Consider the following 19,332-nt stretch of genomic DNA (forward strand, 5'->3'; position numbering starts at 1 on the left):
TGAGCTCTGCCACAAATTTTCTGTGGGACTTTGGGCATAGGACTTAATCACTCAGTGCCTCAGTTCCCCATCTGTAAAATTAGGATAATAATACTTCCTTTCTCCCATCTTTTGTGTGTTTTTGACATCTATTTATATTTATACTAAAGGTCTTTGGAGCAGGGATCATTTTGTGTCTGTACAGCATCTAAATTAATTGAATCTCAGTCTTAGGTGGGGCATAATGCATACAAATATATTTATATTTGGGAATGCTATGGAGTGGCCTCAGACGTAGGTTTCTCTGTATGTCCAAAAACATTTTGCAGTTATTAGAAATGAGAAAAAAGTTTGAGATTTAACTGTCTCTGTGATTTCCGCTCAGGGCAGCATGGCCTAATGGCCAGAGTCAATAATGCAGCCCTTCTGTTCAGGTCAGTGTGGCGTAATGGCCTGAGTCAATAAAGTCGCACCCCTCCATGGGGTTGTGTGGCCTATTGGCCCGCTGGGGAAGTGGGGCGCCACTTGGGGATGTGTGGCACTCCGGGTAGTGGGACTCAGGCCCTCCTTCCTCCAAGCCCCAGCCCAGGGTCCCAGCAGTGTGGGGTTACTTGCCACTGAGTCAGCGGGGATCCTCCCGAAACATGCTGACTGTGTTCCTAGTTCACCCACCAGAGCATATTCTAAGTCCCTTGGGCTGCTTCCCACCTTGTGTACAGACACAAAATGATCCCTGCTCCAAAGATCTTTAGTATAAATATAAATAGCATTTGCATGCCTTGACTCTGGGGTCGGGTCCTGTAGCAGCTCCCTGGAGAGAGCCTGCAATCTGTGTCCTCTCCCTTCAGCAGCCAGCCCAGACTGAGCTGGGCTGCTTCCTTTTATACCTTGCCTCCTGGATGAGCATGCCCATCAGAGGCGAAGAGGCATGGCTTCCTCAGCCTGCAATGCACAGTTAACCCCTGCAGAACTAGGGCGGGGTAGGTGCACCCCATCACACTTTGGGTCAGAGTGCTGGGTTTCATTTAAGAACAGAAACAAATTTGCTTTGAGATAAAGCAATTATTAGAGTACTTCTGACCCAATGAAAATTAGCCCGCAAAAATCAATTTAATCTGTCACATCAGAATCTCAAAATAATGCCTTTTATTGTAAGATTTCCTACTGGTTTTTTTAATGCAAAATATTTCGGATAAGTGGAGATAATGCTAGCCTGATGTGAAGCTAAACTATTTTGTTTGACCTTTTCATACCCAGAATTCAAAATTATGATGGGGGAGGCAGGAAGGCATATCCACTGGTAAACCTACTCTGCACATCTATGCGTAATGCTGAAAGTCTCTGGGGTTATTTTATTATAATTTATACTATTACTAAGGAGCTGCTGATTGCAATTCCAAGGTTCAATTTGCAAATGGTGTTCCATTATAAGCCTTATTTGACAATCCTAACTCCTAAATTAGGGAACTTTTACCTGGAAGAGCTACTAGTCTGATTTCTTCTGTGATTAGCGTGTGCAGCAGAATTGGTTTTGATTATTTTCAGTAGCGTAGGATGGGTAGGAATTTTTTTTTATAATGAGAGAGATCCACATTATTTTCTGACCATTCTTATCTGAACATAGATTTACTGCAGAAGTCTAAAAAAAAAACATACACGTGTACACCATAGGACACTTGTGAATGTTGTCATTTAAAAAAAAACGATTTCAAGATTCTGTTACTATTTTCATGTTTCAAAAGTATGTAGTGATTTTACATTTGGAATGTCATTATGTAATACATGTGATGTCAGATGCATTTGGCCTGCTGACAGATTCAAATTCAAATTCTGCAATGCTTTTACTTTACAAAGTGTATGTTTCTAATTCCATCTTTGAAAAAGATAAACTTGGGAATGTAAATGGATATAGTATTAACCTAAACTAATGGATAGGTCTCAAAAAGGAGGTTGTGTCAAATATATTTATCATGAAATGAATTTGATGACTAAAGATAATAAAACCTTTGATCCCAAATATCATATGACTAATGATATACAGGGTACACAGATTGTGTACGTCCAATAGGCTATACAGCCTTTTGGCTATAGGATGTATAGGCTGTACAAGGTATGTACAATATTCATATTATATCATGTTTATCACTTTCAGATAAAACTTGAAACATCTTTTAACAGTATTCAAAATACAACATTATAAAATACTTTATAAACTAGAACATTGAATAAAAATGTTCTTGTTACTATTACGGTTAGTATGCACTAAGAGGGGTTATACGCATCTTTGAACAAACTCCACCATTAACAAGTGTGAAAATCAATCTGAGATTACAAAAACAGTTTTGATACCAACCTTAGCACACAGTTAACACAGAAAGACACTTAAACAGAAAAAAAGTCTGAATAATTAGAACCCATGGCAATCACAATAGTGGTCTTATAACAAAAGAGTCCATTTGAAGAGCAATACTTTTCTGCTGAGGAAACTAGTTCCAGGTTAAAAGGAAATAAATACCATTAGAGACAAAACTACCGTGTGTGAATATAACTCTTGTTGCCACATGATAAAACATACTGTTATGGATTGCATTAAACCTCACTGGGGGGAGGGCATAACTTCGCCCTTAATATAAGAAGCCATTAAACTCCTTCATGGAACCAAATAGCTGAAACTACATAGGCCTCAAACTGAAACATAGGCACCATGTGAGGCCGATGAGGAATTATCACTGTGAGTGAAGGGACTACACAAATTTTATTTTGACTGGGGAGGAGAGGAGAAAAGGCAGCCACAAAGCACCAGACATAGAAGCACTGGAAGGATGACTCAGGGAAAAAAACTAAGAGAGGCCTTTTGGGTTAAGTACCGTCTGAAAGAGGCTTGGAATTGTAAGCAAATACCCTATTTTGTGTTTGATTCCTCTTGTGTTCAAGGAAACAAAACTTTGTATATTCTTTGTACAAATAACTGGTTCTATCCTCAATTTCTCCTTCTAATGGAAACTGTAAGACCCCAAATTTTGGCTAAGTACTAGGGGCAAAAAAGGGTATCAATACATAACAGGACCTATTCATTCATGTCAGTACAAGTCACTAAACTTTGGAATGAATATCATGCCCTCAGTTATCCATATTTGTAATGTTGAAATGACACATAAGGAACTAGTCCTGCTCTGAGTAAAGTTAAGGAAACACTATCATACTCTTCGATGGAAGTTGGGTTGGAAACCTAAAATGATAAACCTAGTACAGAGACAAAATTAGGGTTGTTTGGATGTTGGTTATCCAGAATTTCTCTGTATAGTGATCTATATCCATGAACTGAGATTTGGGGTTGGTATCAGAATTGTCTATGTAGTCATATCTTGTGACTTCCATACTTCCTAGTGTTGAAGATTTTTTTAAGCATGCATTTATGGTGCATCTCTTGAATTGCATTAGCAAACTCAACTGTACCTTAACATTTTTTTATTTTATTTTCCTGAGATTGGAAGAAGTCCACATCAGTGTAATCCCATGTGATCGCACCTGCCATTCTTGCCTGGCAGGAGGATCCTGTTCATTTCCTGCTGGCTCCCTTATATTCTGCTGAACTCCTACTCTTTAATCCTCATGGTATTTCTTTTAACCATAGCTGGCACAGCAGACTGGCAAATGGGATGGAAATGGTAGGCAGTGTGTTGTTCTCTAGTTGGAATAAATTAGATGTATATACAGATCTTGCCTATTGGTTTTACCTTTCTTACAGCTGAAACCCATGTTTCTCCATCTATTGACAATCATGGAAAACCAGGCGTATGCATTTACTAATTTGATCTGCCTGAGTGCATCACCATCCTTCTTTAAAGTCCCCTGGCTACTTTAACGCACCTTCTTTTCATGGGCATCACATTTATGGGTACAAGAGGGGCCAGAATTCGGCCGAATGTGTATTTCAATTTGGCAGTAAGTACAATTGCACTGATGAAACAATCTTTGCTATGATGCTAAACAACAACAAAAAGGAAGAGAGACTTCTGATGTCTTTTCAGATGACCAAATCATTACTCAGCACAAAGAAGTTTCATTAAAGCACACAATGGGAAGGCCCATGCTGAAAGAACTGGAATCTTGCTTTCTCTGCCAGATTAAGAAAGGTGTGATTTCCATTTCAAATTTGCTGCCACGATCATGACACTTGCAGCAACAGTTTTGTTTGTGATGTCACCATCTAGTGTGTAACTCTGAAAGAATGTTGTCTTCCAGAACTCCTCCTGTCTGACCTCAGCTCTCATTCAATCAAAGCAAGATATTTTCATTTGTGGCTCTGATCTGATGCCTTTTTTAAAACAAAACAAAACAAAAACACATTTGCAAGCTGCTGACATTAAAAGATGTAAATACCATTCCATCTTTCCCATTTCTAGAGATGAATCAAGAAAGCAGTCATTCTAACCTGATTAGGTTTAGGCTGGGTTCAACGTTCAGGTTCAAGCCCATTCTGGTCAGATTCAACTACACCAAAAAGTGTCACAAACCATTCAGAGGAGACATGGCCTTTAACGGTACAAATCTTACAAATCACCAGAGCAGATGACTGCAACAAGGCTCCCACCATTTTAACTGGAAATGTCATAAGATTTTGTTATTTTCAGATTTCCACTAACTATGGTCACATGTGAACCAGATCTGGGAAACAGGTCCCTTTTGTTCTGGACTGAAAACCATATGGGAGGTTAAGATCCAAAGTAATTAAAATCCTAAATTCATGGGGGGTTCTGATTTGGGCTTTTCTCTACCAATTTCATTCTAGAAAGTGTGAAAGTAAAATTAGATCCAACCAGTACAGAAGTAAGTGGAAGCCTTTTCTTTTTATTTCAACGGGCATGGGAATAGGCTTTTAAACAGATAGATGTGAAACTCATCTTCCCTATTTCAACTTTAGCATTTCAGCCATTCCTTTGTTTTAAATTCTGAGTTCAGTTCTCATTTCATCCTGCAAAGCAAGAGGCACACAGTCTGACACAGAGAAATCGGTCATGGAAATACCTACCTGAAATCTCATAAGAGAAGGTGTATTTTTTCTTTAAAATCCTCTGTTGTCTTGGATTCAAAATCCAAAGGTGATAACATGCATACCATTTCTGTGTGATTCAGAAATTCAGTGACTCTGTCAACATTAACATATGAATTGACCTTTTCTTGGAACAGATTTTTTTTTCTTTAATTAAAAAAAAAAATTCTTCAAAGACTAGACTTTGCAAACTTCCAGAGTGCAGCATTTCAAAGACTGGGAAAATGTCCTCTGAGACAGAACCCAGTACACTGGAACTCAATTAGATTTTGACCTCCTTCAACCATAAAGGATTGGGAGAGAAACATTGTTTGCTACTTGCTTCAATTAAATTGGGTCCCAAGAGAGACAGATGAAGAGATTCAAAGAAGAGAAATTTAGTTAACAGAATTGCATTCAACCATCAGTCTGAAATAAATCTTATTTACTTTATTCACCCACTACATTAATACAATATTCCACACTTTACTCAGAAAACTGACATTTAATTAAGTTTTCAGGATTTAACATTTTGAAAAGAGCAAGAATAAGTTTTCAAAGTGGGAACCCTGAGTTCTAAATTCGTTCAAAAGCATCATGGTCCAAAAATACACCTGCCAATGTGAGAATCAAAAACTCTTTTGGGTCAGCTTGAAAAGCCTAAGGCACAAGCATAACACTTTAAAATGACATCCTGCTACAGCATGGCATTAAAGCAGGGACACAGGAACACAGATAGCCTCTGATTAGATCCTTTTATCTCAAAGTGTACAATTTGATTTTCACATCAATTATACCACAGAAATACCACAGTGTTCCAAAATTTCAACTATCAGATAATAGAGCCCAAATGAAAGCGATATCTACTCCTGGGCACAGGGTTCCCAGAGAGCTTGTTTATAAAAAAAGAGCTAAGAGCTTCTCCTCTTCCCCCCACTCCAAGAAGTTCTGATCTTTCTCTAGCCACAGAATATGAGGATGGATGAAAGAGGCTGAGGTTTTGTTCATTAAATGTTAATTTCTGTCTCAGATTTACAGGCTGGTGACCCTATTGAAGGCTATGGCACAGCCCTGTCTGAAGAATCTGAAATAGACTGAAAAGGTTATTGATCAATGCCTGTACACTTATCTCATCTACTTCCAGTATGTCCTGGGCTACAAACCCAGTTTGACCTTCTCTTAGAACGTTAAAAAGTAACATAAAAAAGCTAACAAAATAGATTATTAATGATGCTCTAGAATCCCTAAAGAAATAACCTACAGGTGTTAGGGAGAACTCATTGTCAAGTGTGATTCATGAAACCTTGTTAAATGTACTTAATATAACCGCACTAATACTCCCTGTGACAAAAAGCCCTTATGGAATATAGTGCTTCTTTTATACAATAAAAAAGGCTAATTTAGCTTGTCATAACACAGAACTGAATTATTGCAGAAGTCAAAGTGCTCTCATTTGAGTTATTAAATACAAATATTATATGATAGCATGGCTGTTCCTAATATCCATTGGGTTGGCTTCCCTTCTCATGCAATAATTATGGATATTTAATGTGACTGTGATCAAATGAACAGAGGGCTACCTCCCCACCCCCTCCAGCAAAAAAATTCTGAAATGTCACTCTTTATACGATCAGCCCTTTTACTGTGTTACAGATTTCCATTAATTAGGCCAACTGTTTTATTACAAAATTCCAGTTCAGTAAAGGAGTGTACATTTTTTTTGGCCGTGTGTCTGTATAATAACCACTCTTTCTACTAAGAACTGGTAGCTCTGTTTTTTGGTCTATAAATCACAAATTTTGCCTTCCCTTTCAGTTTGGCAGTAACCAGGTGAAAAGTTGTATTGACTGTAAAATATTTTGCTGGATGGTGAACTGCACTGAGCCTAGACTGGCAGATGGTGATGATGATTGGTGGAAGATTCTTGTGCAGAATAAGACGTTTCCTGCTGCTGGGTAGCAAAATTAATAAATACCTGCAAGATACAACAGAGGAGGGCTTATGGGATAGCAATACATAGAATCATAGAATATCAGGGTTGGAAGGGACCCCAGAAGGTCATCTAGTCCAACCCCCTGCTCAAAGCAGGACCAATTCCCAGTTAAATCATCCCAGCCAGGGCTTTGTCAAGCCTGACCTTAAAAACCTCTAAGGAAGGAGATTCTACCACCTCCCTAGGTAACGCATTCCAGTGTTTCACCACCCTCTTAGTGAAAAAGTTTTTCCTAATATCCAATCTAAACCTCCCCCACTGCAACTTGAGACCATTACTCCTCGTTCTGTCATCTGCTACCATTGAGAACAGTCTAGAGCCATCCTCTTTGGAACCCCCTTTCAGGTAGTTGAAAGCAGCTATCAAATCCCCCCTCATTCTTCTCTTCTGCAGGCTAAACAATCCCAGCTCCCTCAGCCTCTCCTCATAACTCATGTGTTCCAGTCCCCTAATCATTTTTGTTGCCCTTCGCTGGACTCTCTCCAATTTATCCACATCCTTCTTGAAGTGTGGGGCCCAAAACTGGACACAGTACTCCAGATGAGGCCTCACCAATGTCGAATAGAGGGGAACGATCACGTCCCTCGATCTGCTCGCTATGCCCCTACTTATACATCCCAAAATGCCATTGGCCTTCTTGGCAACAAGGGCACACTGCTGACTCATATCCAGCTTCTCGTCCACTGTCACCCCTAGGTCCTTTTCCGCAGAACTGCTGCCTAGCCATTCGGTCCCTAGTCTGTAGCTGTGCATTGGGTTCTTCCGTCCTAAGTGCAGGACCCTGCACTTATCCTTATTGAACCTCATCAGATTTCTTTTGGCCCAATCCTCCAATTTGTCTAGGTGAGCTAGAACTTTGTCTCCTTTTGTGACTTTTTCAGGCCACTTTTATTAAGATGCTTTCTAAAGCAAATCAGTAAAGTCTGTGTTCAAAACTGTTGAAATCCCTTCAGGAGTTACATTTGATCTAGAGCAGTTTGCAAACAAATTGCTCCTCACCTCTACATCTTCAAGTCAAATAAAAATAATGATAAAATAAGTTCAAATTTTATATGGTTATCCACATTCCTTGGGAACACTGGATTTTGCTTGTATTGAATAAACAAATCAATACTTTTAAAAAAAAAAATAGGGAGGGGCCTGATCCTGCTTCCACCCACTTGAATGGTAAAACTCCCATTGACTTCAGTGGTGCAGGATCTACGACTAGATATTTAAAGCTAAAATTTATGTTGAGTAACCTTCTGAATGCTATGGATTGATGTGGCCAAACATCCATTTGAATTCCAAATGCCCGTTGTATTCAGTTGGGTCCCCTGCTCGTTTCCTTTTCACCTACATTCATGTGAAAGGGTTTTTTGATCACTCGGATATTTGAGGGATGACAGTTCTTCATTCCCATAACAATATTCACATGGAAGCAAAGGAATTCATTCAAGAGGAAGTATATTTGTTATCCTGTTTAAAACTTTCACTTATTCAGGCAGGGTGCAAAAACAGTACACTCACCATAATCACTCACCATAAATAATGAAGAGTAAACAAGCTTGAGTGAACAGTCAAGGAACAACCCATAGCCTATTTGTTTGGATAAATTGCTCACTGAATAATTAAAGCAGCAGGAGCTGATAGATTCATACAAATCAAAGTCTGTTCATGAATGATTTGCACTTGGAAAAAAGAGCTAATCTCACAGCAAATATTATACATAATTAATGTTCCGACTAGCTCAGCTTCTCAGCGTTTTCAGAAGATACGTGAGAAGTTATATCCCTAGATGCCACAGGCACCCAGGAATGTCAGGATCATCACTATATTATACATGATGTAAACCCAGGATTTCATAGGCATAAGCAGGGAACCCTTCTATCTGTGTGTTTCTAATGTGCCTGTTGCAGTGGTACATAGGTTGCAAATGCAAGTAAACTGCATGACATTTGCTTCAAAAGGAAAGATCCCAACCACTTGCACTAAGGAAGAAAAGCCTTTAGTTATAAGGTTATCGTGGGTTATGAATCGCACTAGGACAGCTCTAGATAAACTATAGACTGCAATATTCTACTGCATACTTAATTAAAGTGGCACAGCATATTCAGAAAAAGAGAGGCAACACAGAGGAGGAACATACCTGCTCTAAAGTGGTTTCATTAATGGAATAATGTTTGATTTGCAGTAGAACTTTGTGGTTCTCTAAAACTTTGAAGAGCTCTGGTAAGCAGCCGCATCCGTACGGTACACGATACTCCTGGAGATTAAGGTGCTGTTCCTTCAAACAAACATAAATAAATGCTAGTGAATATTCTGATAGAGTTATATTTATTTTCAACTGACCCGGTTTCAATATGAGCCTCAGCTGAAAAATAGGATTCTGTAAGAATCCACTAGATCTTGATTGTAACATTGTAAAAGGCACAACGTGGTGTGGTTCAGAAAAGATCTTTCAGTTTCCACAAAGCTATCACAATGGACCTGAAAGACAGCGGGCTGTTTGCAGCTGCGGGGATGTATTTTTCTTATCAATTTTAAGGTTAGAGAGGGCTTCAAACCAAACCCATTGATTCAGACACTTTGGGGAATGGGAAACATTTCAGAAGCCACATTGAAATCAGCATGTCACAGCCGGTATCTACAATGGCCAAACCAAAACCTCAAATCAGAACCCTATCCCGACACTCAGGGTGCTAGAAACCTATATGCAGACCAAAATTCTACAGCTTGGGACCATCTACTTTTATAGGATACATTTTCAGAGACAGAGTTCCAAATTACACCTATAAAGAATCAATTTTGCATGTGAAAATATATGTTTTAATCTACTGAGTTTGATATTTATGCCTGAACACACATTTTGGGGATGTGACAGATGGCTGTGGTATATTTGAAAGCGTTACCCTTTTATGATGTGTTCATATCATACAATATATGCAAATCCAGGACACTTTTATGGATACAGTGAGCAACACACCAATTGACTTTTCCTCTGTGACCTTGGAAAACAGAGGTGCTTCAGAGCACTGGACTATAGCCATCTTACTGCAGACATTGGCAAGATTAGAGAAAGTAGAATAAAGTTTACTTTTATTAACTTGTGGGTACCACATCTATTTTATATAAACACACACAAACCAATTAATTCTGGGTTACCATTAGAGTTTATTATGAACACAGCTAAGAGCAAAAATGTGTGATTTCTACATCAGTAATATTATTTAACCAAATAGCCAAGTGCCTGTGAAAATGAAAATCTCACTACATCTATGGGCTTGTACACCTCATTAGATTAAGACATCGCACCTGTTTATCTGAACGGATGGACTGAAGAAAAGAAAGAAAAATGAAAGGAGGAGTTCAAATGTCTTGAGAGAAAATGTCTAAAATATTATATAACTGGATCTCTTGGTTGGGATGCCCATTTCCTTGCATTAGTTCAGCCTCAGAAGAATTCCCCTATTTTAATTCCGAGCCCCCTATTTTAATTCAGGCAACCTGCTGGGAAAGGAGAACAAAGTTGTAGCACAACTTTCAGTCAACTATTAAATATATATTTGAGAGCTTTTCTGGTGATGACATGTATACACAGTAATTGCCATTCAACAATCAAGAGTTATCACACAATGATATCTGAAACACTACGTCATATCCTTAAAATAGAAGGCATCGGAGGCATTTTAGATGTCACTGTGTGGTAGCTGTGGGTAAATGTTGACTTCCTAATGCAATAAGATCACCTGACTTCCATTTTCTAGGTACTGGATTGACTGGGTGAGGACAAACTAAAATATGGTGTTGCTGATGTAGTAACTCCAAAATTACTTCCATTCACTTCAGTGGACATAGGATCAGGCCCTGCGTGTATGTCCTGGAAATTCTGACTCTGTAAATACCAAATATAAGAAAAGGGAAGTCCAGCTCATGAACCAATCACATTTGCTTATGCTGCCGAAATGGCCCTACTCTGCATCTGAGGTTAATCTGCACCATACTGTGAGTGACAATTTAACAGTTACGCACATATCAATTAAAACGAGTAGCCATATTGATCAGGAAAGAATGAGAAACCAGCTAGTTTATTCAACTTTACCTTTCGTTAATGGTCTCAAGAACCTATCCTTGGCAACTGCTATAAACAGAGAATTTCAGGCGTACCTTAAACTGTGTTCCTGGAAAATGTAGCTGCAGATAGTCCAAAATAGCACCGTGGTTACTTGTTTCTTTGTTAAGCCAAACCTTGACTGAATAGCCATCTCCAAACCTGAAAGCATTGAGCAGAGACACAGATGTACATGTTCTTTTCCATAAAGATGAAAAGAATGCTCAGCTAAATTGATTGTCACACAATGTTATCAAGTAACAACATGGATGCCTATCGTATTACCACCACTGGGATTTTAATATTATATCATCATCAACACACACTGATAACCACAAGGAAGAGACAATGTCACTGATACTCATAGTGCCACAAAACTGTTATTTGTAAAAGGAGGACATGTCTTAATGACGACACAGCTTTGAACAGTCAGTGGAGGATAGCATTTGTTGTCAGAACCAAATACAGAAAAGGAAGAGTAGGAAGTGTATTTTTCCTAATGGGAGAGAGAAAGTATTAAACTGTAGGTGATCACAATACATTGCATTTAGTGAGACCTTGCCATGGAGGAGCTCAAATGTTTTACAAACATGGGTATTATCTGTATTTTACAGAAGTAGAAAGTAAGGCATAGAGTTGTTAAGTGCTTTGTCAATGTTCATACTACAAATCAGCAACATTTAGGAACACAACCCAAGTCTCCTGATTCCTAGTTTCCTACTTTAACTACTTGTTAACACTATTAAATCTCATGGAATAATGTAGATAATTTATTTTCCTCTCTCTGGACACATTTCATAATATGTAGGTAAGTCAAGTTTTGAAAACCTAACTAAGCATTATTTTATTAAATATATTCTTTCTAGCATATAGTGCAGATGGTTAATATTATACATAAAATAGACACATTATAAGTGATGAAAGTCACCTCTATAGCATTCAACATTTGCTCATGATCATTTTCAACTACAGGTGTACGTGTAAGTGCTTTTCCTGCTCTAAAACAAAGTCCACATGCCATATAGATTCAAAATCTCACCCTCCTTTCCTAGGATTTGGCTATAAAATAACACACCACACACAATTTAATATCATTCAGTATAAACTTTCTGCCCCTCTTACCTGTTCCAAGGGTTCCTATCTCAGTATTGTTTTGCTTATACTCTAAATCCTCTCTTACAAGCAAATCACTCCCACCTGCTTCACTTACATCTGGGTGAGGTAATGAGTTGTCGTCTAAGTGAGTCAGCTGAATCCACTTTCTCTCATTAAGCTCAAGGCTTGTTACCAGAGTTGGGTGTTTCAGACAAACTCTGCTATAACACCATGGCTACAGAGTGCTACATGGAAGGTCTGTTATTCACTGTTGAATTAGGAACATCAGAACACTCCTTTCATATGTTGTACATTTTTAAGTGTTTCTGGAATGTTCATAAAGGGCCTGAAGTATGTGGCACATTTATCAAGTGACCAATGCATTTCCAGACTATGCCACTCACTACTGCACAGCACTAGTGGAATTTCTGCGGCTCACGAGAAGTCTACCACACGGTAGAGAAATAATTACCAGGCTATATTAGCCAAATGGCTGTTCTTCTGAGGCCTGGTGGTGGGAAGATTTCCTTATTTCATAATGTCCCTGCAGAAATATCCAGTTTCCAGTACACAGCTCATGACACATGCTGAGTTCCTTGGATTTATCGTATATAGCGCAAATTATCATCATCATCATCAAAACAGTGGTAGATGGAATAGTATACAGTTTACTCCCGTTTACCTGAAGCCCTATTATCCAATCTTCCACATTATCCAAATCCCTTTCTCGTCCCCCAGCGTGGTGCATTTCTCATGCTGGGGGGCAAGGAAGAGATTTGAATAATGTGGAGGTTTGAATAACAGAGCAGAGGCCCCTGGCCAGAACAGTGAGGAGGAGTGGGGAAAAGGCCCTGCTATGGGCGAGGCCATCCTGCTGCTGAATGGCTCCTGTGGCAGTGCAGAGAACCCTCTGCACGGGAACGAGTGAGTTTGGCCATGACAGCAGAGCTGCAGAGGGCTCCTTGTGCTGCTGCACCTTGTGTCAGCAGAGATTGGGTGTCACTGGCCCCATAGCAAGTGGGGAGCCCTTTGCAGCGCCACTGTCACAGGAATAAGTGATCAGGGCAGAGCAGAGAAACCCAGCCTGGGCTACAAGGAGAAGGACAAGCTCTTGTCCGTGGGGGAGGCCTCCCCACTGCTGAATGGCTCCTGCCCTCTTGATTATTCAAAATCCCAAAACCCATGTCCCCTATGCCAGTCAGATAATCTGGAGTAAACTGTACATTATACATTTCCTTCTTCAAGTTTAGAAAAATATGTCTATAGGTACACATTGCACAGATTGAACACACACAGAGGTACAAAAAGAAAAGGACTGCCCATAGATATAAACCGAAACCCTCAGCTCAACCTCTCCTCAATAGTCTGAGAAAGAAAAGAAGTAAAGATAAGATGCTAAAGCACAAGCCTCGGATTCAGGAGATGTTTTCCCAGTTTCATCACAGATTGTCTGCGTTCCTTTGACCCATTTACTTTATAAAACACGTGGATTATAATAATGGTTGTGAGATTTGCATTGAGCTAGATCCTTAGCTGGTGTAAAGCCATGTACCTGTGACTACCTGACATGTAACACCAGGTGAAGACCTAGCCAATTATTTCAAAAGTTTAGATCCATAGAGCAAAGTATTATTTTCATGTATCTTATTAGACTGAAGAATCTTATTGTGGGAATGGTTGGTACAAGGGCTACGTAGCAAAGCTGTGTTGCAGCACCCTAAAATATGAGTGTGATGACTTGTTTAAAAAGATATAGACAGCACCCCAACACTGCATGTGTTTTGTTTTATTTTTCTGATTGCATTTGGACCCAAACATTTAAATGGCATCGGAAAAGGAAACATGCCATTATTTAGCTTTGTTCAAATGCGACAATACCCAATCTGTGCTGTTGATTTCCAAACATTCTTTGACTAGCATGAAGTAACATGTGAACAACATGATCACAGGAGAAGGATGCGGAATGCTGTGGAATCCAGAGCAGTGGCTGGCTGGTTTCAATGATTTACAAACACATAATAGACTGGTAATTAAATCTTTTATATGCATATCATCATCCCTGCAGAAATGACAAACAAAATGCAACAAAGATGGATAGTGTTAACAAGGGTATTCAATGTAGATGGAAGCCAAGTGAAGGTAACCTTTTACGAGAGAGCATTGATTCTGATCAGTCTTCTGGTGCCTGTAACAGAGGTCCTGTGGAATTACAGTCAGAAAAATGCTGTTTTATGGAGATGTTCAGCTGTTTCATAAAATGAAAATGTTGCATGCAGTGACGTTTCCAATGAAAATAAATAAAAATTCTGATTAGCACGGACAGAAATCTCTGTGGCTTAATGTAATTCTTAATCCTGAATGGAATGAATACCAACATGGGTACAAATAAAAAGCTTTCAAAAATGGGAAATGTTTCTGGCTAGTCAAAATATGCATCTCCTATACCTTGAATTCTGCAGAAGTTTCTGTACAGGGTACTGTGATCATCTACAACATCTCCCCCCTTTCTGTAATCAGCCAGCAAATTGCTCTCTGTAGTCAACTGAGGCAATGGAAATTGAACTGACCATTTTTTCCTCTAAATGTTTTCCTCTCTGACCCAACTGATACAATTAATGCAGAAACCCAAAGTGGAATTACACAGACCACCACATTCTGGTTTGATTAGCAGTGCTAGGAACAAACCTTAAATACAAAAAAGTTCAAGACCGGAGGAGGAAAACAATCGTTAAAGAGGCATCAGTTGAACCAGCGCACCTGTTCAGCAGCCATCTGTTGCCCTATCTTCGGCGCTGCTCAGCAAAGGCGTTTTCCATTGCTATAAGCATGCACCATCACATCAATTTAATGCTGCCTTCATTTGTTTTTAATCTCGCTCTTTTCCAACCAGGCTATTTGTTCAATTTGGACTCTGACCAAACCCAAAGGAACTGCTCATGGAAGTAAAGTTACTCATTGAGTGTCTACATGATTGGACCATTATTTTGTAAATACCAACTATATTATCGAGCTGGTTCCCAGCCCTGCTCTGTTCCCTTTGTGCCACACAGGCAGTGTAAAGGGAATGGAGGCTGTCTCCTCTAACCGGGGATTCTCCAGGGGATACAAAGCCATTAATGCTATCTCTTATGCCACCTTCTCAAAAGCCCAGTGCAGGGGCCTGGAGGGAGTGGAAGAGAAGTGGCTGGATGCCAACATCTTCCTGCTACACTCAGTTGGCAGATGTGCTAGCTGAGTGTGGTCACCAATTTACAGAAGTATGTGGGTGCTCCTGTAACCTGCACCAAGAATTGGCAGAGTATCAGACAGCTACAGCAAGGAGCTCCCTGAATTCCTACACCACCCTTCCCACCAAGTTTGCTAAATGTAATTTCAGTGAAGCAGCATACCTGGGCCTGTATCTTAATTCCTGATGACTAGCCCGAGCTGCTAATCATCTAGATATATCTCACTATTCAAAACACACATTTCCTTGATGTTGTTCTTTCTAGTTCTGTTGTCTCCGCCCGGAAATATGCATCATTAAATTAGCACTGTCTGAAAATTTGCTTGTGAAAAAATAATGTGCACACTTTATCATTTAGTATAAAACTAGCTTGACTGATCTCTTCTATTGCTTCATATAATATCAACAGATTACTCAAAGAATGACATTATATCAGACAATAAAATCAAAGCATTATTAGAATGTAATGTCTGGAAGAGAGACCATAAGCCATATCCTTCAGAACATCAGCCATACTTCAAGAATAAGAAACAACACACTACTGCAATGCTTAACTCTTTACTTTACTTCACATTCCTTTCCATACATCGGATGCAACTTTTTCTTCCCTTAAATGAATAGTCATCATGGGTGCAAATTGCCTGACTTCAGTTAGCACTACTCACATAAACAAAGGATCAGGCCCTCTATTGGGAGGCCCTCTGTGTGACTCTTCACACAATGCACAGTAAACCTGTAGAACTCATTGCCAGGGGATGTTGAAGGCAAAAAGTATAACTGGGTTCAAAAAAGATAATTTCATGGAGGAAAGGTCCATCCCTGGCTATTAGCCAGGGTGCTCTGGGACACAACCTCATACTTAATGTTCTTAAACCTCTGACTTCTGGAAGCTGCAACTGGATGACAGAGGTGGATCACTGAATAATTGCTCTGTTCTGTTCATTTCCTCTGTCATAAATATAAAGGGAAGGATAAACACCTTTAAATCCCTCCTGGCCAGAGGAAAAACCCTTTCACCTGTAAAGGGTTAAGAAGCTAAAATAACCTCACTGGCACCTGACCAAAATGACCAATGAGGAAACAAGATACTTTCAAAGCTGGAGGTGGGGGGGCGGGGGGAAACAAAGGGTTCTCTCTGTGTGTTGCTTTTGCCAGGAATGCAGGTCAGAACTCCTGTGAAGAGTTAATAAGCAATCTAGTTAGAGATGCGTTAGTTTCTGTTTTGTTTAAATGGCTGAAAAAATAAGTTGTGCTGAATGGAATGTATATTCCTGGTTTTGTGTCTTTTTGTAACTTAATGTTTAGCCTAGAGGGATTCTCTATGTTTTGAATCTGATTACCCTGTAAGGTATTTACCATCCTGATTTTACAGAGATGATTCTTTTACTTTTTCTTTAATTAAAATTCTTCTTTTAAGAAGCTGATTGCTTTTTCATTGTTCTTAAGATCCAAGGGTTTGTTCACCTGTGCAAATTGGTGAGGATTTTTATCAAGCCTTTCCCAGGAAAGGGGCTGTAGGGCTTGGGGGGATTTTAGGGGGAAAGACATTTCCAAGCAGGCTCTTTCCCTGTTATATTTGTTAGACGCTTGGTGGTGGCAGCAATAAGGCCCAGGGACAAAAGGTAAAATAGTTGGTACTTGGGGAAGTTTTAACCTAAGCTGATAAAAATAAGCTTAGCGGGTTTTTCATGCAGGTCCCCACATCTGTACCCTAGAGTTCAGACACCCTTGACACCCTCTGAGGCATCTGGCATTGGCCACTGCTAGATAACAGGATACTGGGCTAGATGGATCATTGATCTGGCCCAGCATGACTGTTTTACGTAATAAAATTTACAAACAAATACAAATGTATTTGAAAAGAGAAAAAAATTGAGATAAATGTATCTATTAAAAATTAAAACTGAACTGATGAAACTTTCACTTTCTTAAAAAAAGCTTAATAACAAATTCAAAACTGGTACCAACTTCTATATGCCATTTCCTGATATGGTTATTCGAAGTGGAACAACCTCAGTGTTGCTGAACAAATACAAAATCATAAGTAGATTATATAGCAATTTTTAATATATAAAATCTCCTTCCCATAAGCTATTCATCAGTTATTTCTTTTTGTAATTATCTGTTTTCTTAAGTAACAACAGGAATGTAAAAACAGACAGATTGACACATAATACACAGGTATGGGCCATATATAGTGTATTGGACATATAGTTCATAAGACATGTCCATGTATACACACTCAGAACCTAGATTTTTCAAAACCTAGTCTCACAAGTCCATATTTAGGTCGCTAAATAGATGGCATGTTTTTTTTTTTAAATGCTTTGCTCCCAGCAACACAGTCAACATGAGATGTTGGGCACTTGACAGTTATGGGTTTAAGATCCTAAATGTAGGCAACTATTTTTAAAATCTTGATTATTTTATATACAGTATACTCCTAATTATCTAAATAGCAGGGTGGGCATGGATCTTATTCCGATAATTGAGATTTCAGATAATCAAGATGGCAGAAGCTATTCAGTAGACGGGATGGCCTCCCCTGAGCCTGGGGGCTCGTCCCCCTCCTCTTCCTCCTCCTTGCAGTCCTGGCTGGGAGTTTCTGCTCTGCCCAGGCTCACTCACTCCCATCAATCCCTGCAGGCGCAAGGTGTGGGGCACAGTAGAGACTCCAGACCAAGACTCTGAATGGAGGATAAGGAAGGGTTTTGGATAAAGGGGAGCATACTGTATATCAAAATCTTGATAACTGTATTCACATACACATGTATACATACATTTTGTGTGTGTGTACATATGTACACCCATACCCATCCCCTGGGCTTGATTCACCACTGTGATACTCTGGTCTTCCACTGGTGGAGTAACGAAGTGGTGGTTCAGACCAGGCTAGTAGCACAACCTGCTGAGGTTGCCTGATAGTGCTCATTATAAGATCTTGTTTTCAGTTGCTTGTAACTTTGCCAACCTTTAACCATTTGGGCTGAAATTTTTCATGCTTTGTGCTGGCCTCAGACTGAATTTGTTTTGGGGAAATTTCAGCTAAAATGGTTTTGGCCAACGTCAAGAATAAGGCTAGATTAAAATATGTTGTTTTACTCAGCTTGAGAGAGTCCGGCAAATTTTTATAGAAAAGTTGGAAAAGTTGTAGTGGCCCAGATTTGGAGCAGGGACTTGAAATTTGTCAGGGTGTACTTTGTGTCTAGGTGTACTTTTTGCTCTCCCCATGAAGATCCACCTAATTTGGCCAAGTTATAAGCCTGTGAAAAACCGCAGTGTGCACATACTCAGTAGAAACTTAGATTTTAGCCATTAAATACCCCAAAGAGTGAGTCTGTGTTGGACATGTTCCAGCCCTGGGCTGAGCAGAATGTTCCCTGCGATTACAGATTTGGGCTGCCACCAGCTACGCAGGTCTAGTCACCTAAGCAGAGAGTCTCACTCCTGTGGCCTCAAGTAGTGTGGAGAAGGAAGCTGCCTGATTGGAATGCAGAAGGGACAAGAGCCAGATGTGTGTTGGGGGAGGGTCATAGGGGGAGTAGATTACGAGAAGGAACTTGTAGGGGTGGAGACAGGACTGGAGGATGGCAGAGGGAAATTGGGAGTGGCTGAGGAAGGAGGTTGGATTGGGACCTGGAAAGAAAAACAGGTGGAGGGATGATTGGAAGCCAGTAGGTCAGGGAAGACTGTGTTTAGATGAGGAAACAGGGAAAGACTGGGATTGTTTGGAGGAAAAGACTGGATCTGAGACCTAGTGGGGCAGCGGACTGAAGTGAGGGAAACAGATATGAAGAGGAGCCACAATGAGGGGGGAGTACTGGTAATCTTGGCAGAGAGGCTGGAAGAAGGAGCTAGGCAAGAGAAGCACAAATTTGATAAAGAGCTTCTGGAAGCCAGAAGGAATGGGAATATCG

General features: G+C 39.7%; 1 protein-coding gene across 1 annotated transcript in view; it reads right to left on the reverse strand.

The window, feature by feature from the left end:
- Positions 1–5,473: 5,473 nt before the first annotated feature.
- Positions 5,474–19,332, reverse strand: part of ABCA13 (ATP binding cassette subfamily A member 13) — a 286,889-nt gene continuing 273,030 nt past the window's right edge. The window contains exons 60-62 of the mRNA XM_048839236.2: positions 11,151–11,256; positions 9,133–9,270; positions 5,474–6,986 (exon numbers count right to left, since the gene is read on the reverse strand). Of these exons, the coding sequence (XP_048695193.2) occupies positions 6,897–6,986; positions 9,133–9,270; positions 11,151–11,256 (334 nt within the window). The 3' untranslated portion in view covers positions 5,474–6,896. The remainder of the gene's footprint in view (positions 6,987–9,132; positions 9,271–11,150; positions 11,257–19,332) is intronic.

This window comes from Caretta caretta, chromosome 2 (assembly GCF_965140235.1).
Source record: "Caretta caretta isolate rCarCar2 chromosome 2, rCarCar1.hap1, whole genome shotgun sequence".
Taxonomy (NCBI): Eukaryota; Metazoa; Chordata; order Testudines; family Cheloniidae; genus Caretta; species Caretta caretta.